Below are 25,399 nucleotides of genomic sequence, written 5' to 3' on the forward strand. Positions count from 1 at the left end.
AAAGGAAAAAGAAAAGAAAAACACATGTTCTCCACAGAAAATAGGCCAGTGGGATCTTCCACCAGGGAGTCCAGTCTGCGATAGGCAGGCCTTCTACATGGGCTCGAGAGACTCTCTGGTCTCGGCCAATGCTGCCAGCTTGCCTGCTGTGGCCACCGGGTAGAAAACCATGACTCCACGCAATCATGAGAAAGGGGACTGCTCTGATCATTATGCTGCACACAAGCTTTGAAGGAACTATCAAATAGTAACAACTCAGTTACTCTTTGTGGCTTATTTTTATTTTGAATCAATAACCTAGAAGGGAAGGTATCCACAGACCATTATGTCTTCACTGATCTGTCTCCTTCCCCATGAACACCTACTGAAGGAAAGTGTCAAGGAAGCATGTGTTAAGACGCATCACTGCTTCTAAAAATAATGTGGAGGAGACAGGAATGAAACCCAGGTTGAGATGTGCTTAACTGTAGGTGGATTTACTCAATTACGAAGAGGTCTTTTGAATGCGCAATAGATTTTTAGCAAGTAAAAAGTATCAAGGCCTTCATTTTGATTTTATAAAAGTAGGTTAAGTTGCATAAAAGTGGCTGAAAAATCAAGACTGCCTGCTTTTTCAGTCTAAAGATAACCAGGCAGTGGAGCCAAACATAAGCATGCATTTCAATAGAAAGGTGATAACTCGAGAGCCAAATAGCTGAAGAAGGAAGAAACGACCACTTAATGGCTTACACTAACTTTAAAACAGAGTGAAAAATTCAAATGTTATAAGGGTAAAAACAAATGCAGCTAGATGTGCAGGTCATCCCAAAAGCAACCTTGGCTATTAAAGTTGCCCTGAGAATCTTTGGAACTGTTAAAAACCAGATGCTATTGCTACCATTCTGATTCACTGTCAATTTCAAAAGTTGATAGAACTTTCTCACCAAGACCCTAATTTCGGCATCAAAAATATTAATTTGCTGATCACAAAACTTAAAGTTTCATGTTAATTTGCTAATTCATGAGCTAGAAAATATTCCTTGATTTTAATAAAAGCTGTTTTATATAGTATCTCAGTTACTCATCCAGGAAGGAGGGGAGGGAAAGACAGGGCATTTGAAATTACATTGGAATACAATGTTTGGAACAATATAAAACATCTGGAAAGAAAAATCAAAGGCCAATAAATAGTAGTCTACATGAAATACAGGAAAACAGAAGACAACGCCAAAAAAATACCTTGCTGTACTGCAGAGACCAGCGCCCATGACCACTTCCTAGACTACTCTTTGGATATGTAATTCACTTGGCCATAATTGCTTATAAAGGGTGCAGTGCAATCAGGCAGGGTTTGTCCTGAATTTAGAACTGCAAGAAGCATGGGGTGGGGGAGGGGTGTGGGGGGTGGTGGTGCGGGGTGGGGGTGGGGTGGAACCTCTAATCATAGACCACTGTAGCTCGTTAGAGCAATTAAGAACACAATACCCAGTCTTGAATACCTTTCACACAAACCACCTGCTAACCTTTGGATCCAGGTTTTAGACTTGCAAAGACCTTGGGGTTCTTAAGGGCAAGTGAGATCTCACTAAGGAAAGAAATAAAGTGGGAGTCTCTCTCCGATTTCTTTGACTCAAAAATGACAACAATGGTAAAGTGTGGTTCTGGGCGGGTGAGGAAGTAGGTGCTCTGCACTTTGTCGTCATAGAAGTGGACCACCTTCTCCAAGCTGTTCAGGTCGGACGTGCGGTCCGTCATGATCATGATGACATTGGGCCAGTGCATGACAGGCCGGTCGCTGGGCAGGGACACCACAGCCGGGTACTGATCCACGCCCTTGGGGGCCTCCCTGTAGGAATGTGGGTGGTGGTAGCCGTGACCCTGAAAGCTCTCGGAGCCTCGGTTGTCGAAGATTAAGGACACGTTCGCAGCGTCGTACTTCCTGATGAAGCTGGAGATCTTTCCAAAGAGGTCGGGGCTGGCTTTTGCAGTCAGCGCTTTCATTTCTGAAGCAGTCGTTTGTCGGCTCAGCGCCTCGTGAAAGTAGAAGCTAAATTTGGCAAGGAGCATGTTTTTGAGTTTCATCAGCCAAAGGAAAAGGTGTGGGGGCTGAACGGCCTTCTGAGACTGCCCTCCAAACAGATGTTTCTTGGTCTCCCGCTGCTTTTCAAAGATCTGGCCCCAAGTCTGCAGCTTGGTGTGAGCGCTGTGCAAATTCACCAAGGATGGGAGGAACTTCCACTCGGAGACCTGAGCCTGGGCCTTCAGGAGGTGGCTCAGGACGTCGGCCTCCAGCTGGAAACTGCTCTCCAGGGGACTGAGGATGGGGTGGTGAAATCTAAAGTGGGAAGGGAAATGAACACGTTCAGTGGAAGTGTGACCCCGCGGTGACACTTTCCATCCTCAAAAAAAAAAAACAAAAAAAAACCCAATGTGGTCAGACACACAATATAATGTTTGGGGACAGGGAAGGAAAAGACAGAAAGATTCCATGTTGATTTATTTAAAGAATCGTTCTGACAACTTCACCATCTCAGGATTATGTCGGTGTTATAGTCTCCCATGGGAAGAGCCTGATGTTACAAAAAGAAATTGAGAATAGCCTCTACTTTCTTTTCAAATAAAGAGAAACTGAATTAGCTGTAAGTCTTTCTCAGCTTTTGTTTGTCTCATTTTGTTTGTTTTTGGCCATGCCACACGGATTGTGGGATTTTAATTCCCTGATCAGGGTTGAACTCGGGCAGTGAAAGCACCGAGGCTTAAACACTGGACTGCAGGTAATTTCTGTTATGGGTCTCTCTGAAATTTATTTATTCCAGGAATTGTATGACGAAACAAGACATTCTATTTCAGGCTTAGGTCCTAAAGAGGCAAAGAAAAGGTCACTGAAATAGCTATTAATTGTGCACATAACACATATCACCTTATTTAATGTTCACAATAACTCCAAAAGGATTATAAAACCTATTTTGCAGATGGGAGTAGAGATGATAAACCAATATCTGAAACATAGTATGCAATCAATAAAGCGTTTATTAAAGGAATAGAACACTTATCAGAAAGCCCTTATTCAATCCTAGTTCCCAAATTCCCTTCATAATTTAATCACAGTTACAAACAAAATGGTGGCTAAATTTAAAAATTTTATACTTCAATTACTTTCCATTTATCTCAGGATAAAATCTAACATCCTTAACAAAGGCTTAAAAAGCCTTTTAATAACCTGTGCAAGTTCACCTTCCTTGAACTTAGACCCTCCTCAGTTTGATCCACATTCCTATTCTCCTCAGTTTCCCCAGAAATTACACAACTAGAAATGAGACGATATCACAAAGAAAGTTAATACTGTGATTTCATTCCTATTTGTCCTAGACGAAATGTTTTTTAAAAATTTTAGCCATGATCTACAGTAAGAAATACAGTTTATACTGTGACTTAGTACTGTGACCATACTATACTTTATACATATACCTATAGATAAATTTCATATTTACACTTACTATGGGGCTTCCCTGGTAGCTCAGACGGTAAAGCGTCTGCCTACAATGCGGGAGATCCCGGTTCGATCCCTGGGTCGGGAAGATCCCCTGGAGAAGGAAATGGCAACCCACTCCAGTACTCTTGCCTGGAAAATCTCATGGACCGAGGAGGTTAGTAGGCTACAGTCCATGGGGTCGCAAAGAGTCGGACACGACTGAGCGACTTCACTTCACTTCACACTTACTACGCACAATGTACTCTTTATTTATTATACATATATATTTGTAATTAGGTTACTACTCACTAAATTAATTTGATGACTCCAGTATGCTCCAGTCACCATGGGAAATGATTTACGGGCATGACCCCATGTAACTTAACTGCTATACTTCCAGTAGTCAAGTACATATGTGAGAGTTGGATCATAAAGAAGGCTGAGTACCGAAGAACTGCAGTGCTGGAGAAGACGCTTGAGAGTCCCAGGGACTGCAAGACCAAACCAGTCCATCCTAAAGGAGATCATCCCTGAGTACTCATTGGAAGGACTGATGATGAAGCTGAAGCTTGAGTACTTTGCCACCTGATGTGAAAAGCCAACTCACTGGAAAAGACCCTGATGCTGGGAAAGATTGAGGGCAGGAGGAGAAGGGGACGACAGAGGATGAGATGGTTGGATGGCATCACCGACTCAATGGAGATGAATTTGAGCAAACTCAAAGAGTGGAGGACAGAGGAGCCTGGCGTGCTGCAGCCCACGGGGTTGCAAAGCCGGACTCGACTTAGTGACTGAACAGCAGCAACAACATACTTCAGAGAGACAGAAGATTCACACACATCTGTTCTGGCCCTGGTTGAGGAGGAAAATTTTGGTTATCAACTAAATAACTAGGAAAAAAATCATCACAAGTATATCTAGAGTTTTTAAAACCCTAAAAAAATGAGATTATGATTATGAGATCCCAAACTAGGCTGAATATTATAAGACAGAAACTGATTATCATGTGATAAATAGGATGCAGTTATTCACATAACAATAATACATTGTTTTTTGTATTACTGGCATTTTATAGTCAACATCCTCTAGGAAAGGGAAGCTAAAACATGGATGGAGGGTGTAGTCTAATAAGGCACTGAAAGAATCAGAAGGATAAACTCATTTCAGTCGCTTAGTTGTGTCCAATTCTCTGAGACCCCATGGACTGCAGCACGCCAGGCCTCCCTGTCCATCACCAACTCCCAGAGTTTACTCAAGCTCATGTCCATTGAGTCGGTGATGCCATCCAACCATCTCATCCTCTGTTGGCCCCTTCTCCTCCCGCCTTCAATCTTTCCCAGCATCAGGGTCTTTTTCAAATGAATCAGTTCTTTGCATCAGGTGGCAAAAGTATTGGAGTTTCAGCTTCAGCATCAGTCCTTCCAATGAATATTCAGGACTGATTTCCTCTAGGATGGACTGGTTGGATCTCCTCATAGTCGAAGCGGCTCTCAAGAGTCTTGTCCAACACCACAGTTCAAAAGCATCAACTCTTCGGTTCTCAGCTTTCTTTATAGTTCAACTCTCACATCCACATATGACCACTGGAAAATAAACCGGATCTCAAATCCTCTAGCTCAGGGATTTCCCTGGTGGTCCAGTGCCTACGACTCTGTGCTCCCAATGCGGAAGGGGTCCAATCCCTGGTCAGGAAACTAGACCCCACACACTGCAACTAAGAGTTCACATGCTGCTATGAAAGACCTGGTGCAGAAAAATAAATAAAAGTGTTTTTTAAAAATCCTCTGGCTCAAGTACTCAATTAACTAATTTGGACTCTTCAAACATTACATGCTTCGAAACAAACATTAAGAAAGTCTAACACACACACACACACACACACACACACACACACTATATCATGTCTCAAAATCTTTGCATTCTAAGAAATGCTCCTACCACCTTAGCCTTTAGGAAACTTGACACTTAATAAGCCTTAAGCATCACAATATTCTGTAATCATGGGTATCAAGAAAAATCTGCCAAGGAACTATGAACACAGTAAGACTGTTAATAACGGGAAAATGGTATCATTTTATCACAAGTAACAGTACTCAAAGTGATTTTTCTGCTTCCAATTGTAAATAATTTATATCCAATATTATCCTTGAAAGAAAATGAATTCTCTGTACCAACCTTTAGAAAGAATTCCACACAAGCTCTTCCATAAACATACTAAAAGTGTTTAAGTGTTCAATGTTTATTAGGATGAATGTGAATGGCGAAGCTACTTTTCATCTTTTCAAGAAGAGCTAAAAATGCACGTTGATGTTATTCTGCTAAGACTTTGAGATTAGCATTATGTTGTATCATCTTCCCATTTCTACCCTGTGCCTTATACCTATTCACATCTCAGACCATGGGGTGGGTGGTGGTGGTGGTCTATTAGATCGTAATCCAAAAACACACACCTCAGCTATGGCAGCGAGCTTGAAAGAGTCTGAATACAGAATACATTGACAATTATTTGCAGAGAACATCTGCTCCAAAAAAAAGCCAAAAGTTAAGACAGAAAAAGAGAGAACTCAAGCATGCACTCCTTCCTTCACAGATCCCCATCAAGCAGTTCCTTCCGAAAGAAGTGTGGAGGTCCACACATGTGAGAAGTCAGAAGTCTGATGAAAAATAAAGCTGTAACACAATGTGAATTTAGGATATGTCACAGAACTGTACACTTAAAAATGATTAAAACAGTACATTTTATGTTACGTAAATTTCACCACATTAAAAAAAATCCATAATCCCACTTAAAACAACTATTTTACTAGTTTTTAGAGACAAACACATTGACGAAATGAAGATGAATTAGCCAAAGGTTTGCCCTACAGGACTTAACCTGGTGGAAGGAGGCATTTATAATGGGTACAGGTAGGAAGTAACACATCTCTTAGGATGGATACAGATCAAGTAACAGTTTAGAAAAAGGAACAATTCCTTTTGGTGGAAAGGTTGTGCAGGCCACGGAGGAGACAGGTTTAAATTGACCCACAAATCTCAAAGAACTGGTAGGAGTTAGCCATGTGAAGATGAGGGCTTAAATTTCAGGCCCCAAATTCCTAACCACCTCAATTCCACCCCCTTTGCTGTGTGATTTTGCAGCCCTCCCACCAGAGATGGCGTACTTTCCCACCCCGACCACGGACTGGTTATGTGATTTGCTTTAGCCAAAGGGATGTTAACAGATCTGACGCAGGCAAAAGCTTAACATGAGCTTGACTGGGCTTGTTCCTTTGCACTTGGGTCCTCACCACTAGGTAGCTGCTTCCTCTCTAACCCTGGGCTCAGAATGCACACACGTGTAGCTGACTAAGCCCACAGCTCACAGTGAAAAGCCAAGCCCACTGAGAGCAATGTGCTCAGCACAGCCACCCAGCTGAGCGCAGCCTACATCAGACAACTCCCAGGAGACCTGTCTGCCCGAAAGTGTGACTTTGGGGATGGTCTGTTATACAGAATGGTTCTGGCAACAGCTGATACAAGATAGAACTCTACGGCATCCTGGTATATTGACTATTTTAAGCTGAATGAATTTGAGAAATGACATGTGCAAGAAGGACTTTCTGGCCCTCTCCTGAAGCAGGTAATAAAACCCTCAAGTACCCTCCTTGTACCCTGAGGAAAGGAACATTCTTATCTCCAAAGACAAAGGTCACAGAGAGAAATCTGAACTAACAGGCCTTGCTGTTTCTCCCAGTTCAGGAAACTTGGCTCATACCACTTTTCCCCACAACTCTCACTCATCATCAACTCTAGCACAAAAACACAGGTTTAACAACTTATTTGGGTCTTCATTTCCTTAAGGAGACTCCAGGCCACATTGCTGTTTGGTTGCTAAGTCGTATCTGACTCTTTGCAACCCCACGGACTGTAGCCCATCAGGTTCCTCTGTCCCTTTCCCCAGCAAGAATACTGGAGTGGGTTGTCATTTCCTTCTCCAGGGGATCTTCCTGACCCACGGATTGAACCTGGGTCTCCTGCATTGGCAGGTGGATTCTTTACCAATGAGTCACGAAGGAAGCCCCCAGGCCACATTAAAACTATATTAAATACATTTGGATGCTTTTCTCTCGTTAATCTGTCTTTTGCTAAAGGGTCCCCCAGCTGGAAAAAAGGGTAAAGAGAAGAGGTAATATTTCCTTCAATACAAATTCAAGCATATTCTAAGCGAACTAGGTAACAGGAACTAAGGTAGGAAATGGCAAATACTTACGGGGAATGCATTAGACTGTGGACTGGTTTTGGGTTTTTTTTTTGGCGGGAGCGGGCTTCTGCTTAAAATCCTGTATTTATCTTTGAAGCTGCTTCCTTTTCACTCAGAGTTTGAATGCAATTTAAAGCATTTGATGGGTCTTAGATAATTTGAGCAGTTGGGTTGGGGCAAGATCATAGGAAAGCCTAGAGTCTTCACTGTTAAGATCTAGGCATGTCAGTTAACGAGAGTAGAATGTGTCCCACAGAAATTGCAGTGTCATTGATTTTGCTTATGAAACTTTCAGTGGGCAAGAGTTAACCTTATTGAACTACACACATGCAGCCAACTGTTTCATTAACAGTGTTATCATTACAAACCTTTTTTGAAGGAAAAAGGGCCTAAAGCCTAATAAATCAAATCCCAGTTCTGCCTAAGGTGAGAATTCTGTCATTTGAAGCATTCAGATTTGCTGGGAGCCAGCACATGAGATCCTACCCATGACAAGGTCATGAGGGAGAAAACCTGTAGGGCAAGACGGATCAGGTTTTCAAGGATTCCAAAAAGGCTAGCTCACGAGATCCCACCCATGACAAGGTCATGGGGAGAAAGCCTGACGGGCAAGGCAGATCAGGCTTTCAGGGATTCCAAAAAGCTGCCCCAAAGCTGCCCCCGGCTCTCACCTTAAAGATGATATCTGTCTTTCTGATGCCTGCCTCAATGGACTACTCCCTAATTTCTCTGACACAGGCAGGAAGGCCTTCCCCGATTTCTTTCCAAATAAGAATTAATTTAGAACTTTAATCTATAAGTTTTTAGGGTGGTGGTATTTTATGAGATTATTTAGGGTGAAAGGAGTGTTTTAATTTGAGCTCCTTTGCTGGTAGTTTGTTAGTCAAATGCATTTATGCCCTTGGTACTAATATGCATGATTGCTTACGATATTTTAATCATAGAATAGCATAAAGAACCTGATTATATAAAAGCCCTAATAGATATAGAGCATTTTTGAGGGATGAAGGAGTTTTATTAAAAAATATAAGAAAAATTATTATAAAAGTGGTTATTGGGTTAATGTTTGCTTGCTGTGTTTTTGCTCTTAGTGTGTTAAAGCTGTGCTATGGAAACCATTGTTAATATAGTTATAGATCTAGAAAAATAAGAGCTTAGCCCTAGTATTGTAACAATGAAATAGTTGTTAATTATTAGCCAGGAGTGCTAGGCAGAGGCCGTCTTATTAGAGCCACAGAGTCTGTATGGGGTAAAACTTTTAGATAAACTTAACTGACAACTTTTGCAGAAGAATTGATGTTGGTATTAACAGGGTTCTATTTTTATTATGTTGTGACATGCTGTACTGTTGCCCTATGAGACTGTAACTTTTCTGTTAAGGTCACCACAGAAACAGAAAACAGGCCTATATTCACCTGACTTACATAAAATGTTAATAAGCCCTAAGGCCAAAAGATAATGTGTAAAGATTTATTATAGAAACGAAATGCAGAAAGCATCTTGTTCTTCCTTAAGGACAAACTGATGTAATGTAAACTAACCCTGTATAGACATGAGTGAGCATCTTGTATCCTGGATACACTCTGAGTGAGGGTATAAAAACTGTTGTCAAAAAATAAAGACAGACTTGGCCCTATCAAGGCTGGTCTCACGTGTCTTCTATCACTCGCTGACGCCGTTCATCCTAAGGGAACCCCCTGGATCCTGCTGGGGCTGGACCCCAGCACAGATTGAAAAACAAAATGTGCTTCCTAAAATGCAAACAGGAAACACATAGTTTTTCAAGGCAGAAGGCTGGTGTGTCTACCTTTGCCTGGAAAAGGTTTAAAGCTATCCTTTTTTACTTCAACCCTCCCTCCCAAATGCAAATAAATTTATGTAACTCAATTTTTTAAAATGTCCTTTAAATACTAGCTATAAAATTATGATTAAAGAATAAAAATCATTTAATAGAATATTATTGCTATAAAAAGCTGTCTAGAATGAATAACTGCAGATCCCTGGTTGGGGAACTAAGATCTTGCATGCTGCATGGCGTGGCATAAAAAGGATACACAGTACCACACAAGGAATACAGCCAATATTTTATAATAACTATAAAAGGGATATAGCATTTAAAAATTGTGAATCACTACATTGTATCCCTATAACATAAAATACTGCATTTCAATTAAAAGCTCTTGTTTTAGGAGAGTATATATTAATTCACACTTATAATCAATATTCTAGTTTTGCTCTAACCATGAAACAGAAAGATTAGCCAGAGTTTTCTCTTATGCCCATTGTACAAAACAGGTAAATAAATTAAAAACAAACTCTACAGAATCAAAAAATGTTCCACTGATGTTTCCTTGAGGAAAAAACCTAAGTTCTACTTCCCTTCAAAAGTATTCAATGAATAGTAGACACCCTGACCCTGAACTCAACATTCAAAAAACAAAAATCATGGCATCCAGTCCCATCACTTCACCACAAATAGATGGGAAAAAAATGGAAACAGTGACAGACTTTATTTTCTTGGGCTCCAAAATCACTGCAGATAGTGACTGCAGCCATGAAATTAAAAGACGCTTGCTCCTTGGAAGAAAAGCTATGACCAACTTAGATAGCTGACAAAGGTCCGTCTAGTCAACGCTATGGTTTTTCCAGTAGTCGTGCATGAATGTGAGAGTTGGACCATAATGAAAGCTGAGTGCCAAAGAATTGATGCTTTAAAGTTGTGGTGTTGAAGAAGACTCTTGAGAGTCCCTTGGACTGTAAGGAGATCCAACCAATCCATCCTAAAGGAAATCAGCCCTGAAGGACTGATGCTGAAGCTGAAACTCCAGTACCTGATGCGAAGAACTGACTCACTGGAAAAGACCCTGATGCTGGGAAAGATTGAAAGCAGGAGGAGAAGGGCACGACAGAGGATAAGATGGTTAGATGGCATCACCGACTTGATGGACATGAGTTTGAGCAAGCTCCAGGAGTTGGTGATGAACAGGGAAGCATGGTATGCTGCAGTCCATGGGGTGGCAAAGAGTCAGATATGACTGAGCGACTGAACTGAACTGACCCTGAAAGAATTAAATCTGTATTATTCTTTCTATAGGGCACACAGAATGATTAATGTTAATGATTAATCAAATGATTAATGTTAATTGTTCAATTTGAAATGCAGCATCACAAATGACTGTGATTCTTTTTTTTTTTTTTTCCCTCCCTCCCCCCACCCCCCAGGTCATGACTGTGATTCTTAAACAAGAATTTGTATTTGCTTAACAATGTAGTAAGTTTGCCAAAAGAGGAAACCTTTAACACCATTCTACTCTGAGCACAACTGGCTTCCAGGGGAAAAAAACAAAATATGCTTCCTCTTCAACTCTGAAAGCAAAGGGTAAAATCATGTTAATTTGTGTCTAAAATAATTCCACTTTCTCCCCCAAAATCAATATGCTGCTGCTAAGTCGCTTTAGTCGTGTCCCACTCTGTGCGACCCTATAGACGGCAGGCCACCAGGCTCCCGTGTCCCTATGTTCTCTATGCAAGAACACTGGAGTGGGTTGCCATATCCTTCTCCAATGCATAAAAGTGAAAAGTGAAAGTGAAGTCACTCAGTTCCGTCTGACTGTTAGTGACCCCATGGACTGCAGCCTACCAGGCTCTTCTATCCATGGGATTTTCCAGGCAAGAGTACTGGAGTAGGTCGCCATTGCCTTCTCTGCAAAATCAATATATTATACAAAATTACAACTTTTCAGTAATTCTAAACTATGAATTTATATTGCTCAAATTAACCCAAAGCATCTAAATGTAGATCATTTTTAGACTAGGATGTGTCTGTGATCAGTAATTCCCTACCAAGTAGACAAAGGTAGCATTGGTGGAGAATGTCTATAGCTGAAAATACTTATTGATCATGTGTTATCCTACAGCCCAACTCCATCAGTATCCACTCAGCAGGATGAGGGGTACAGACAAGTGCCCTAAGATCTGCAAGAATGAAAGCTGGGCTTCTGCTACTGCAGTGAAAGAAATTCCCAGGGCTTTGAGAAGTTGGGGTATTTCAAAGAAGGTTCAAAGTTGATATATCACAAGTCTAACAAAATAAAAACAGTTAAATAGTAATAACCTTTCATTACTATGGGGAATTTCTGGAGCTCAGTGGTAAAGAATCCACCTGCAATGTAGGAGATGTGGGTCCTATCCCTGGGTTGGGAAGAGCCCATGGAGAAACAAATGGCAACCCACTCCAGTATTCTTGCCTGGGAGACCCCAGGGACAGAGGAGCCTGGCGGGCTACAGGCCATGGGGTCGCAAGAGTTGGATACGACTGAAGCAACTAAACCACTACTGCCTTCATTACTATGACACAACAAATGCCAGGCCCTTGCACACACATGTGTAAGGCTCCATATATCCATATATGGATATATATATCATCCATATATCAATATACCCAGTATTGGCATCCTTCTCTTATTTATTCCATGTTTCTTGCAGACTTATGTATCAGTATCACAGGAAACTTTTAAAAGACAGATGTCTGGATACCCAACCCAGAATTGCTAGATCTTACTCTCTTGGGAAAGAAGAAGGGCCCCGGTATAAGTATTTTTCTTAAGCTCCCGAAATGGTTCAACAAAACCACTTTCACGTTAGCATTTGGGAATCACCACATAAGATCCTTCACCCTAAGAATCATATCTCCAGTTATATTATACTTTTTGATTTTAAAAAATTGTTAAGAGACAACATATACTAATCAGATTTGAGGGAGAAATAAAACAACACTTCCAGACATAAAACATTTGAAAACATGCAAAATTTGTTTAAAAAAAGAAAATGTGTGGATTGATATGCATAGACTATCCCTTGAGAATGAAAGGAAAAAGTTGCTAACATTCATTGACTCTTAGGAAGGGAATTTAGCTGAAGAACAGGGGCAGAAGGTAAATTTTCACTGCTGTATTCTTTTGCACTTTTATAAATTTTGAGCCATGTTAATATATTGGAAAAGACCCTGATGCTGGGAAAAACTGAGGGCAAGAGAAGTGGGCAACAGAGAATGAGATGGTTGGATGGCATCACTGACTTAATGGACATGAGTCTGAGCAAACTCAGGGAGATGGACAGAGAAGCCTGGTGTGCTGCAGTTCATGGGGCTGCAAAGAGTCAGACACAACTTAGCGACTGAACAGCAACAATATATTATCTATTAAAAGTAAATAAAAAGATAATTTAGAATACAGTTTACCCTTGAATGACATGATTTTGAACTGTACAGGTCCACTTACATGCAGATTTTTTTCAATAGTAAATACTTTGCATCCTTGAATGTGGAGTCACAAATAGGGAGAAACCACAGATATGAAGAAACCTTTCAAAAAAAAACAAAAGAAAGAAACCTTTCTTTCTACAAACCTTTGCTTTCAAAATCCTACCTGCCTTTAAAAATCTTCTCAGACAGGGATAGATTGGGAGTTTGGGATTGACATCTATATATCTATTTTAAATATAGCAGTGTGTATCAGAGAAAACCGTAATCCAAAAGGATACATGCACCCCAATGTTCATTACAGCACTATTTACAATAGCCAAGACATGGAAGCAATCTAAATGTCCATCAACAAAGGAATAAAGAAGATGTGGTACACATATACAATGGAACATCGGTTCAGTTCAGTTCAGTTGCTCAGTCGTGTCTGACTCGTTGCAACCCCATGAACCGCAGCACGCCAGGCCTCCCCGTCCATCACCAACTCCCAGAGTTTACCCAAACTCATGCCCATCGAGTTGGTGATGCCATCCAGCCATCTCATCCTCTGTCGCCCCCTTCTCCTCCTGCCCTCAATTCCTCCCAGCATCAGGGTCTTTTCCAATGAGTCAACTCTTCGCATGAGGTGGCCAAAGTACTGGAGTTTCAGCTTCAACATCAGTCCTTCCAGTGAACACCCAGGACTGATCTCCTTTAGGATGGACTGGTTGGATCTCACATCACTCAGCTATAAAAAAGAGTGAAATAATGCCGTTTGCAGCAACACGGATAGACCTAGAGGCTATCATGTTAAGTGAAGTAAGTCAGAGAAGGACAAGTATCATGTGATATCACTCATATGTGGAATCTAATTTTAAAAAAGATACAAATGAACTTATTTACAAAATAAAAGCAGACTTGGAGATATCAAAAACAAACTTACAGGTTACCAAAGGGGAAAGATGGGGAGAAGGGATAAATCAGAACCTTGAGATGAACATACACACAGAACTATAAACATAAGCTAAGTAATCAAGGGCCTAGCATACAGCACAAGGAACTCTACCCAATATTCTATGATAACCTACAAGGAAAAAGAATCTAAAACAGCATAAATACATGCATGTGTATAACTGAATCACTTTGCTGTACATCTGAAACTCATACAACTCTGTAAATAACCACACACAAATAAAGTTAAAATATCAAAAACAAAAAATAAATAAAATAGATACCCAACAAGGACCTACTGTATAACACAGGGAACGCTGCTCAATGTTCTGTAATACTCTAAATGAGAAAAGAATTTGAAAAAGCATAGTTACATGTACTTGTGCAACTGAAACACTCTGCTGGACACCCGAGACTAACACAACATTATTCATCAACTATGCACCAGTCTAACATTTTAAAAAACTTTTTAAAGTCTCCTCAGATTCTACCTCCTCCATATAGTCTCTTTTAATCTCTGTACTTTGCCCACTCAGTTCAGTTCAGTTCAGTTCAGTCGCTCAGTCGTGTCCGACTCTGTGCGACCCCATGAATCGCAGCATGCCAGGCCTCCCTGTCCATCACCAACTCCCGGGGTTTACTCAAACTCATGTCCATCGAGTTGGTGGTGCCATACTACTCATCTATTAATCAGATGAGCATCAATTAGCCTTCATTTGGGAATATAAATTAAAATATCAGCCTTTCTTTTTTAAGCAAACATATCTGAACTCATTATGTCCAGAGGAGTGGTATCCTTTCAAGTCATCACTTTCCATTTAGCTCGTCATAAAATTACTGAGCACCTACTATGTGCGAGGCTCTGTGCCAGATTCCAAGGACCCCAAAATAAAACTGAGTCATTCACAGTCGATGATGTCCACAGCACCATTCAAATTCTTTTGGAATTGCCTTTTGGATCTGGCAGGAAGTAACACATTACAACCCATCTTACTTCTTTACAGGTAGCTTGTGTCTCCCACACTGGCAGGCAGATTCTTTACCACTGGGCCACCAGGGAAGCCCTGCTTAATGTACACCTGTTGATGAATTAACATATATAAAACATAATACAGCCATTTCTTCACAGTTATTCCATGAGACCCTGCATGGAATTGCCAGGTTGCCACATCCCATCCCTCCCCCCTCACCTACACTGACCTGGAGCTGTATTTCTTGAGGATGGTGTCCAAGAGGCCAACAAGCTCTTCGGCATTGATGAACTTCTGTGTGCTCAGAGTGTACATCTTCTCATAGAAGTCTGCGATCTCTGTGCGCGCCTGGACAAAGAAGCAGAGCTGCTCTGACAGGTGGGAGAGGAGCTCTTCCACGTGAGGCGCGGTCCCCCCGAAGGCACCGCGGCCGGTCACCACCTTCTTCAGCTCGTTGTGCAGGGAAGTATAGATGGTGCGAATGGAATCCTTCCTGCTGAAGAAAGACTGGCCCCCTGGAAGGCAAATGACAGAAGCAGGTAAGGAAGAGAAACCAGACCCACTAAATGCTTGCCAGCATCCAGAAGGAAATCATCCAAACCACTGCACTCAATGATTTTTCATCTACCATCTTCTCTGACTTCTACAATATTTTGTGATTCATAATTTCACTGGAGAGTAAGTTAAGCGGATGCCTGGTACCCCTCATTTGTGTAGCAATGAACCTGTGTATGATTTTCTTGTTGTCTTATCGTTTAGCCGTTAAGTCGTGTTTGACTCTTGCAACCCCAAGGACTGTAGCCCATCAGGCTCCTCTGTCTATGGGATTCTCCAGGCAAGAATGGGCTTCCCTGGTGGTATTCCAGGCAAGAATATTGGCATGAGTTGCCATTTTCTTCTCCAGGGGATCTTCCCGACCCAGGTGGAATCTACCACTGAGTTTTCCTTACCCACATACCAATCCCTCTTCAATGAAGGATTCAGGTCTAATTCAGAGGATAGTTAACCTAGCAAGTGACATGAACCTGGTTCTAAAAAGCCCTCCTTCCACGTTTAGGAATTTAAAATAAAAGAGAATACCCAATTATGAGACATTGTTGTTATTCCTGGTATACCAGAAAACTTCATTTTGGCTTTGGAGTTGTATTTTTTTTTTTTAAGCTAAACTAGAAAATGGAAAACACAGCCTACTGGGATCTGAGGGGGAAAAAAGGAAATGTTAGTGTTCTTAGCAAGATTGACACTTGGTTATATCACAATAAGCACCACATTGTGAATTATTAAGAGTAGGAAGCAATTATAAATAACTGCTGCTGTAACTCAGGGATTCCCAAGGAAATCAATGAGAAGTAAGGCCAAATACATTCTTTACAACAGTTGAAAAGGTTCAAATGGCATATACATCATTTCTTTACTTTTGTATGAATACATGAAAAACTATATTTCTGGGGCCAGTTTCATAGATGTTGTCTTAAGCAATTCTGTACCCCAACAATGGATCAGAGGCAAGACATTAGGAGAGCAAAAAGAAACAGGGCAGGTTTAAAACAGGAAGTCTTAGGAATATTAAAAATCTCAGAGACAAGGGACAGTTTAAATTCTCTGCTGAAAATTCACAGAAAGCTTTAATGAATGAGTTAGTATTCTAAACATACCAGTTAGGAGGGAAAGTTACATATTAAGGCTTTTGTAAAATGTTCTCTTAATGAATGAAATATTTCACAATTCATTGCCCAGTTTGTATTTCAAGAAAGTATTCTTATGTCCCTTACTACTATGGCAACCACCTTGCCCCAGTTTATCTGCGACTGTCCAGGTTTTAGTACTGAAAATCTAGCTTCTCAGGAAACCCTTAGGGCCATGTCCTGAAAACCCCCTCAACTTTGAGCAAATCTATGTGGATGGTCAGGCTTCTCTGATAGCTCAGTTGGTAAAGAATCTGTCTGCAATGCAAGAAACCCTGGTTCGACTCCTGGGTTGGGAAGATCCACTGGAGAAGGGATAGGCTACACACTCCAATATTCTTGGGCATCCCTTGTGGCTCAGCTGGTAAAGAATCCGTCTGCAATGCAGGCGACCTGTGTTTGATCCCTGGGTTGGGAAGATCCCCTGGAGAAGGGAAAGGCTACCCACTCCGGTCAGACACAACTGAGCGACTTTTACTTTCATGTGGATGGTCACCCTACTTAACTTCTGATTCCATAGGCAAACTACTGATACTTTAAAAGTGTTTTCTCCAATATACTGCCCAATCACACTGGCTAGCATTCACATCATTTCTCTTACTAATAGCAGCAAAAACGATATGGTACAGATGGATCCCCAGGTGGCACCAGCGGTAAAAAGCCCACCTGCCAATGCAGGAGACCTAAGAGATGTGGGTTTGATTCCTGGGTCAGGAAGATCTCCTGGAGGAGAGCATGGCAATCCACTCCAGTATTCTTGCCTGGAGAATCCCATGGACAGAGAAGCCTGGAGGGCTACAGTCCGCAGGGTCTCAAAGAGTCGGACACGACTGAGGTGACTTAGCACACACAGGTGGATCCAACATCCTATACAGGACTGTATCCTGGAATTCTCCATCTGTATTCAGTCTAGCTTTGCAGATTTTGTAAAGTGATGGTATGAAATAAATGGACATTTGTGCCGAGGTCTACGACAAAATCTGTTAGGTTAGGAAGGTAACGAGAGTAATCAGTAAAAGCTGAAAGCTCTGGAAGGTTGAAACACTTGGTTCCAAATCCCAGCTTCCAAATTTACAAGCTGTGTGATGTGCACTAACTTAGCCACTTTGAGCCTGAGTTGTTGTTTTAACATGAAACTAAAAAGAAACAATGAAATAACACTTGGTTTGTAACAAGCCTGGAGCAAAGCACATAATCAATAATGCTAATCCCTTTCCCTTTCATTTGGGCTTCCCTTGTGGCTCAGCTGGTAAAGAATCCACCTGCATGTGGGAGACCGGGGTTCGATCCCTGGGTTGGGAAGATCCACTGGAGAAGGGAAAGGCTACCCACTCCAGTATTCTGGCCTGGAGAATTCCAAGGACTATATAGTCCACGGGGTCACAAAGAGTCAGACACGACTGAGCAACTTTCACTTTCCTTCCATTTCTAACTGATATAAGAAGCTCTCCCAATAAACATATGAAAGATGCTCAACATTGCTCATTATTAGAGAAATGCAAATAAAAATCTCAGTGAGGTATCACCTCACACCATTCTGAATGGCCATTATTAAGAAATCTATAAACAACAAATGCTGGAGAGTATGTGGAGAAAAGGGAACCCTCTTGCACAGTTGGTGGGAATGTTAATTGATACAGCCACTATGGAGAACCACAGGAAGACTTCTTAAAACACTAGGAATAAAAAAAAAAAAAAAAACACTAGGAATAAAACTACCATACAACCCAGCAATCCCACTACTGGGCATAGACCCTTAGAAAACCATAATTTGGAAACAATGTACCCCAGCACCACTATTTACAATAGTTATGACATGGAAGCAACCCTAGGTATCCATCAACAGATGAATGGATAAAGAAGCTGTGGTACATATATACAATGAAATGCTGTGTGTGTGTGTGTGTGTGTGTGTGTGTTGTGTTGTGTTAAGTCGCATCAGTCATTGCTGACTCTTTGCGACCCTATGGACTAAAACCCGTCAGGCTCCCCTGTCCTTGGGATTTTCCAGGCAAGAATGGCTGGAGTGGGTTGCCATTTCCTTCTCTAGGGGATCTTCCCACCCAGGGATCAAACTCACGTCTCTTATGTCTCCTGCATTGCCAGGCAGGTTCTTTATCACTGCCACTACCTGGGAAGCCCATAAAAAGGAATGAATTTGAGTCAGGTGAACTAAGATGGATGAACCTCTAGTCTGTAATACAGATTGAAGTAAGTTAGAAAGAGAAAACCAAATATTGTGTGGGTGCTAAGTCGTTTCAGTGGTGTCTGACTCTTTGTGACCCAATGGACCATAGCCTGCCAGACTCCTCTGTCCATGGGATTCTCCAGGCAAGTACACTGGAGTGCGTTACCATGCCCTCCTCCAAGGGATCTTCCCAACCCAGGGGTCAAACTCGCATCTCTTATATTTCCTACACTGGTAGATGTGTTCTTTACCACTAGTGCTGCCTAGGGGGCCCCAAATATCATATATTAACACATAAGTATGGAATCTACAAAAATAGTACTGATGAGCCTACTTGCAGGGCAGGCATAGAGACAAAGACATAGAGAACAAACTTGTGGACACAGCGGGGGAAGGAGAGGGTGGGATGGATTGAGAAAGTAGCATTGAAACATTTTTTATTACCATCTGTAATACAGACGGCTAGTGGGAAGCTGCAGTATAACACAGGGAGCTCAACCTGTGCTCCAAGACAGTCCTGCGGGGTGGGATGGGGGCTGCGGTGGGAGGGAGGTTCCAGAAGGGGAGGACATGTGCATACATATGACTAGTTCAAGTGGTTGTGTGGCAGAAACAAACACAACATTGTAAAGCAATTATCCTCCTCTTAAAAACAAAAGATGGAGAAGGCAATGGCAACCCACTCCAGTGCTCTTGCCTGGAAAATCCCATGGACGGAGGAGCCTGGTGGGCTGCAGTCCATGGGGTCGCTGAGTCGGGCATGGCTGAACGACTCCTCTTTTTCACTTTAAAAACAAAAGAAGCTCTCAATGCTCCAGAGTCAGCCTCTGCAACTCTGTGGTCAATTGGGAGCTTCAAGTCCTGGAAAAAGAACAGCTAGCTACTTGATAGATAACTGGGTTATCTAGGGGGTGTGGAAGGCCTTCCCTGGTGGCTCAGCTGGTAAAGAATCCGCCTGCAATGCAGGAGGCCTGGATTTGACCCTTCGGACAGGAAGATCCCCTGAAGAAGGGAACAGCTACCCACTCCAGTATTCTTGCCTGGAGCATTCCATGGACAGAGGAGCCTGGCGGGCTACAGTCCACGGGGTCTCAAAGAGTTGGACACGACTAAGCGACTCAACACGCACACACACATTTGGTGTGGAAACGCCACATAAATATAAAGAATACCTTTTAAAGCTTATCCATAAACATACACTACTAGTATGTGAAATCAAGTGAACTGACACTTTAAGGAAGGGAAAGAACACCAATGCATTTCTTTTAAATGGATTTTTTTTCTCAAAGCTCTCAGGAGCACAAGCCTATTTGGTGACTGTCCTGCTGAGGAATGGGAGGCCCAGGTGGCTCCGTGGTAAAGAATCCACCTGCCAATGCAGGACACTCGGGTTCGATCCATGGGTGGGAAAGATCCCCTAGAGAAAGAAACCCACTCCGGTATTCTTGCCTGGAACATTCCATGGGCAGGGGAGCCTGGCAGGTTGCAGTCTATGGGGCTGCAAATAGTCAGACATGACGAGCACACACATTACACACACACACACACACACACACACACACACAGACTGAAATACCCAATGGGGAGTGGGCTTCCTTCATGCTGGGAAACACGGAGCCAGAGACACCAGGCTTCTTTCTTGTCTCAGTTTTTTGAATTTACAAAATATAATTATTTTGAATTATTTCTAGAAGTCTATTTTCATGAAAGCTCCTTATTTTTCAAGATTTCAACAGTCTATCTCGTATCATGAAATTTCAAGTAGCAAGTATATTAAAGGAGCATGCAAAATTTCTAAGCATATTTTATTCCACAACTTCTTGCTAATGATAATGTTTAAACATCAGTTCTCAAGTTAAGTCATTTTCTACCATGGTAACTTCCAGCAACCAGATGTCGAGGAAACTCTCCAACAACAAAACAAAGGGGAGAAAAGTATGACCTTCTAAAGTCCTCCACAAGTGATAATGGCAGAGCGAAGGGGCAAAGTAGGGAATTAAATAGTTAAAATCACTAGGCGATTGTAAGTAGAAAAATATGGGAGACCCTTGTAAATTACTGATTATTAAAAAAAGTAGGTTTGCTTAATCATGAAACCAAGCAGGCTTGCTTAGCAACAAAACCATGCTGCAGAAGCCTGAGACATGCCCCCAAACAATAAAACAATGGGGGCATGAGACTCACATATTGCCCAGTGAGCTCAGCAAGTTAATGATCACCACTTTGACATGCTCTCTGACACATAAAAAACAATGATTTGTGGACCTAGCTTGACCATGTTTGGACAAGAAAACTCCCCTGCCCAACCTGGAGGAGGAGCTGATGATGGAAGCATGACGTCTACTCAAGGAAGACAAGGAAGTTCTTCTCCCTGTTACTTTTCCTTTGATTATAAAACTATTGCTCAGGTAAGTTCACAAGGGGCAGCATTTCTCGCCCACCCGCTTGTAAGCCTCACAAGGGTCCTATTCTTATAAACCACTTCTTATCTATCACTTTGCTCTCGTTGAGTTCTCCGTGCTGAGACGTAAAGCACTGTGGCCCGAGAGCTCTTTGGAGCCCCCGGAAATGACACCAGTTGGTTTCAGTTTCACAGGTATTTTCTTTTCCCAAATATGTATATTCTCCCCTCAGAGTATGGAGAAGGCCATAAGATAAGCACTTCCCCCAAAGTTCTTCGACTGAGCCAAGACAGGAACAGAAGGCTCCCTGTCAGTTCTGTCCTTGGTCTAAAGTTCCATCCTTCCATTTATAATCAGGATTCACGGCTAAGGTCTCCAATAAACAGTCACAAAAGTAGGGTCAAAAAGACTCACTTTTTAAAACCATGCTTTCTACATGTTTAAAAGGTATACATAAACTTTTTGTTTTGCTTTTTAAAGAAACCCAGATAAGTATTCTAAATAGCAAAGTAATTGAAGAACATGGGACTGTGTTAAGTGGCAACGTAAAAATTTTCCCAAGTTTTTAAGAAAATGGGAGAGTCAGCTCAATAATCAAGAAGTCATATTGTAAGCACGTTGATAGCACAAACATTCCCATACCAAAAAACCGTAAGGTATTTGCAAAGTTAAAATTTTACATTTGGAACCTACATTTACTGTACATGGGAATAAGTTATAAGGCATTAAACATGCCATTTTCAGAACATTTACTCTGAAATGACAGATCAGCTGGGAGCCTCAACAGCCCTGAGGATGTTTCATACTGTAAATTGCTCTGTGGATCAATTTCAAAGCACAGCCCTCAGGCTCACCCATGCAAGCTGGGGTCCTTGCACAACTAATCACTTTACATAATAAGAGCCACTTCACACAATCCAAGTCAGAGACAGTGATGGCCTTGTGCATGTTCTCATGCACATCAGACACATAAAGCCAGGCACATACAACATAAACTAGAGTAGATTTTTCTTTTTTTTTTTTTTTTTAAGAAATCCACTCTAGAGTGGATTTCTTAACTGAGGTCTATACATAGGCTATGGGCTTCCCTGGTGGTTCAGCGGGTAAAGAATCCGCTTGAAGATGTGGTTTCAGTCCCTGGGTCAGAATGGCAACCCACTCCAGTATTCTTGCCTGGGAAATCCCATGGACAGAGGAGCCTAGCTAGCTAGGGTCCATGAGATGGAAAGAGCTGGACATGACTCAGCGACTAAACAACAACAACATACATAGGCTTTAGGAAATCCAACTGAATACTTTCAGGTTATATGCAAAATTGTATTACACATATATTTTTCTGGGGAGTGAGGCCACAGGTTCCCAAATTCTCATAGGTGAGCTAAAAGAAAAAACCTAAGAAACGTGACTCTGGGATCAATTACCAATCTTCATGAGGTAGGGGATCTAAAAACACTAAAACCGCCAGAAAATTACCCACCATCCATTTTATAGCCAGGATCATCTCCATTTTCATATATACATAATAATATGTAAATGACATAATACATAGTATGTAAATTACAACACATCTACAATTTTTTATAAATCATATGGTTACAAACACAATCTGACAGTTCAAAGGTCCGTATTCTGGTACAGGCTCTGTCACCTACTCACACAACTTCACACACACACACACAATTTGCCAATCCGTAGAAAGGGGGAATTACAATAATGCAACAGCAATTGTAAATTTATGAAAAGTGCCACTGTAGGAAAGGAGGAAAAAATACAGAAGGTGAAACTACCTGACTAGTTCTTGCCAAAAAGTCAACGCATTAAATAACAAGATACTGTTTGAAAAGCTAAAGCAAAGATCTCAGAAAGTCCTGCCCCTTGGGTGTTTACAGAAAGCAAGATATACAGGGTCACCTTCTGGCAATAGAAGTAAAGTAGGGGAAAAAACTCAAACTGGAATCTGTGCTCAGTTGTACTCTTCTAGTTTATATTGTGTATGTGTCCTTCATTCACACCAGACCCCGTGCCTCAGATATTGAAGAGTCTAAAACAGGCCAAAGCACTAAAAAGACTTTTAAAAACTCTGGAATTTATAATATCGGTAATTATTAGTAGTAATACTTTATATGTAGAGCCTTTGGCTTTCACATATATTATTTCCTTCTGATCTACTCATGCTGTTTGTTTCTACTAGTGAAAATCAGCTGAATCAGCTCCTGCATTTGATTTTCAGGGGCAAGGTTTATCATGGGATGATAAGCGTGTTTACCATTTTCTCTGTAATACCCCTCTTGTTAGAGTTAGGCATATTTCTTGCCTTTCCTGTCCAGTATTCATTTTTTTTCCCTTCATTCATTAAATGTTTATTGAGGGTCTACGTAGACGGGGTAGGACTCCATCTGTAGCACTCTGGGGCCTTAGCCTTAAGGGGCCAGACAACAGTGTTTATTAATTCTAACTGCCAAGTTTTGCTCCTCTCGCCGCGGTGTCACTGGTTAGAGAGCGAGTTTGCGTAACTTCTCACTTATGGCACCAATCCACGCATGAGAAAAATGGATACAGCCATCCTTTTGGAGCACAGCCCTGCAAAGAACATCCACCCAGTTGGCCAATCTAACCGCCGCGCAGGCCGGTGGGCGGGGTTTGTGGAAGCCGAGGGAAGGAAGGGATCGGTGGGAGGAGACCTGGGAGTGCAGAGCTGAGCCAGCGGCTACCAGTGACAGAGACTGGGAACCCAAGCCACTGCCGATCGGGGAATATACTCCCTTTCCTTCCTCCTCCAGGGGCACCGGGGGGCGGGGCGGAGGTACCTAGTTTCTGCCCCAAGTAGGTGAGGCTGTGATAGACCTTCTCGGCCGCGGCCAGGTGGGCCAATGCCGCCAGCAGCGACAGCCAGCTGCCCCCCGCGCTCTTGTTGGCCTCTCGTTCCTTCTCCACATTGTCCTTGGCCTTGTCGTAAGAGAAGATACCCAGATGAGAGAAGAACGTCTCCAGCACCGCCTGTTCCACCGGGACCGGGGCGGCCAGCGGGATAGACTCCCCCATGCGAGCTGCGCTCCAGCTCCACCCACGTGGCTCGCCTCTCCCTCGCACTTCCGGGTTCTCAGGGAACGTGCGCACAAGCGTGCGTGCGCGTAACCGCCGCAAGCGGCGGGCCCGTGAGCGCGCTGCTGCCCGGACTGAGCCTGGGCGTCAGAGAGGACGAGGATAAGAGTTCAGGCGAGAGACGGGTGACCGCCGCTCAGCTCCTGAGCCGCTTCGGCGCTTCCGTTCCCGCAGCTCTGACTATTCGGACCCCCAGGGCAGAGCGCTAAGAGGCCAACTCGCTGCTCCGTGGAGCTGACGTTCAGAGGTGAGCTGAGAGGCCCCGCCCCGTGAGACTGCGTCAGTGCTGATGACGTCACGGTTACTTGACGTCAGTAGTTCTAGGGCTAACCTCTGGCCTGGGCTCCGCCGAGCCTGAGGCGCAGGGCAAGGAATTGAGGCTGCGGCCTAGAAGCGTGCTGTCTCACAACAAGGACTCTGTAGTCATTGCTTTCAAACCAACCCCAGTAAGTGGTTTATAGAAGCCTCACGTGGGTAAAAGTTTATTTCTTTTCCTTCTGTGTCTGATTTTCACCCAATCACAGGAGTTAATTCTCGCCTCTGTGGGGGTTCTAGTCATCTCAAGTTCGTGCTAACGAAAGGGCTTCCGCGCTGAGCTGCTCCTGGGCTTGGCCGTGCTACATCAGGCTTCCTTAAAAAGTTCTCAGAATGAAGGCTACCGTAATGTAACTTCTGTTAAAGAATCTGAATCGATCCACTTTGCCATTCAGGTTAATTACAGATTTTTCTGACATTTAATAAATTCCATAACCCAGCTCATGTGTATGTCCCCTGCTTGAGACACTGCCCACTGCTCACTTAGCTATTACTTTTCTCTTTCCTTGTACATGCTTTTTTAAATTTATTTTATACTATTTAGTTATATTGTGTTTAGTCACATAAATTTACATGTCTCTTTCCCCTACGAAGTGGTGATTTCCCTAGAGCAGAGTCTAGGGTAACCTAGACTTTACAATCTTTTCATCATGGATGGCACAATGATGTTCCTTCGTCAAGTGAGGGACTTGCCGGTTTTCATTTTGTTGGTCAAATGAGATCTGTTCTGCCATTGTTACCTTTTAATATAACATCCCATAATTTGATTTTAATGAATATATACTGTATCTGTTGCTTGTTCTCAAGAATATAATTGAGTAAGATCAACTCTGTTAACTGTGATACAAGGCAGAA

At 42.3% G+C, this 25,399-nt stretch overlaps 2 protein-coding genes across 3 annotated transcripts in view; one reads left to right on the forward strand and one right to left on the reverse strand.

The window, feature by feature from the left end:
- Positions 1–24,181, reverse strand: KICS2 (KICSTOR subunit 2). Its single transcript, XM_043447491.1, has 3 exons — positions 23,935–24,181; positions 15,082–15,367; positions 1–2,314 (listed from the first exon to the last, which is right to left on the reverse strand). The coding sequence occupies exons 1-3, from the start codon at positions 24,167–24,169 to the stop codon at positions 1,498–1,500; spliced, it is 1,338 nt and encodes a 445-aa protein (XP_043303426.1). The 5' UTR covers positions 24,170–24,181; the 3' UTR covers positions 1–1,497.
- A 183-nt stretch (positions 24,182–24,364) lies between these two features.
- XPOT (exportin for tRNA) overlaps positions 24,365–25,399 on the forward strand; it is a 153,444-nt gene continuing 152,409 nt past the window's right edge. For both annotated transcript variants that reach the window (XM_043447489.1, XM_043447488.1), the window contains exon 1: positions 24,365–24,476. The gene's annotated coding sequence lies outside the window, so the exon portion shown is untranslated. The remainder of the gene's footprint in view (positions 24,477–25,399) is intronic.

Source organism: Cervus canadensis, chromosome 25 (genome assembly GCF_019320065.1).
Source record: "Cervus canadensis isolate Bull #8, Minnesota chromosome 25, ASM1932006v1, whole genome shotgun sequence".
Classification (NCBI taxonomy): Eukaryota; Metazoa; Chordata; class Mammalia; order Artiodactyla; family Cervidae; genus Cervus; species Cervus canadensis.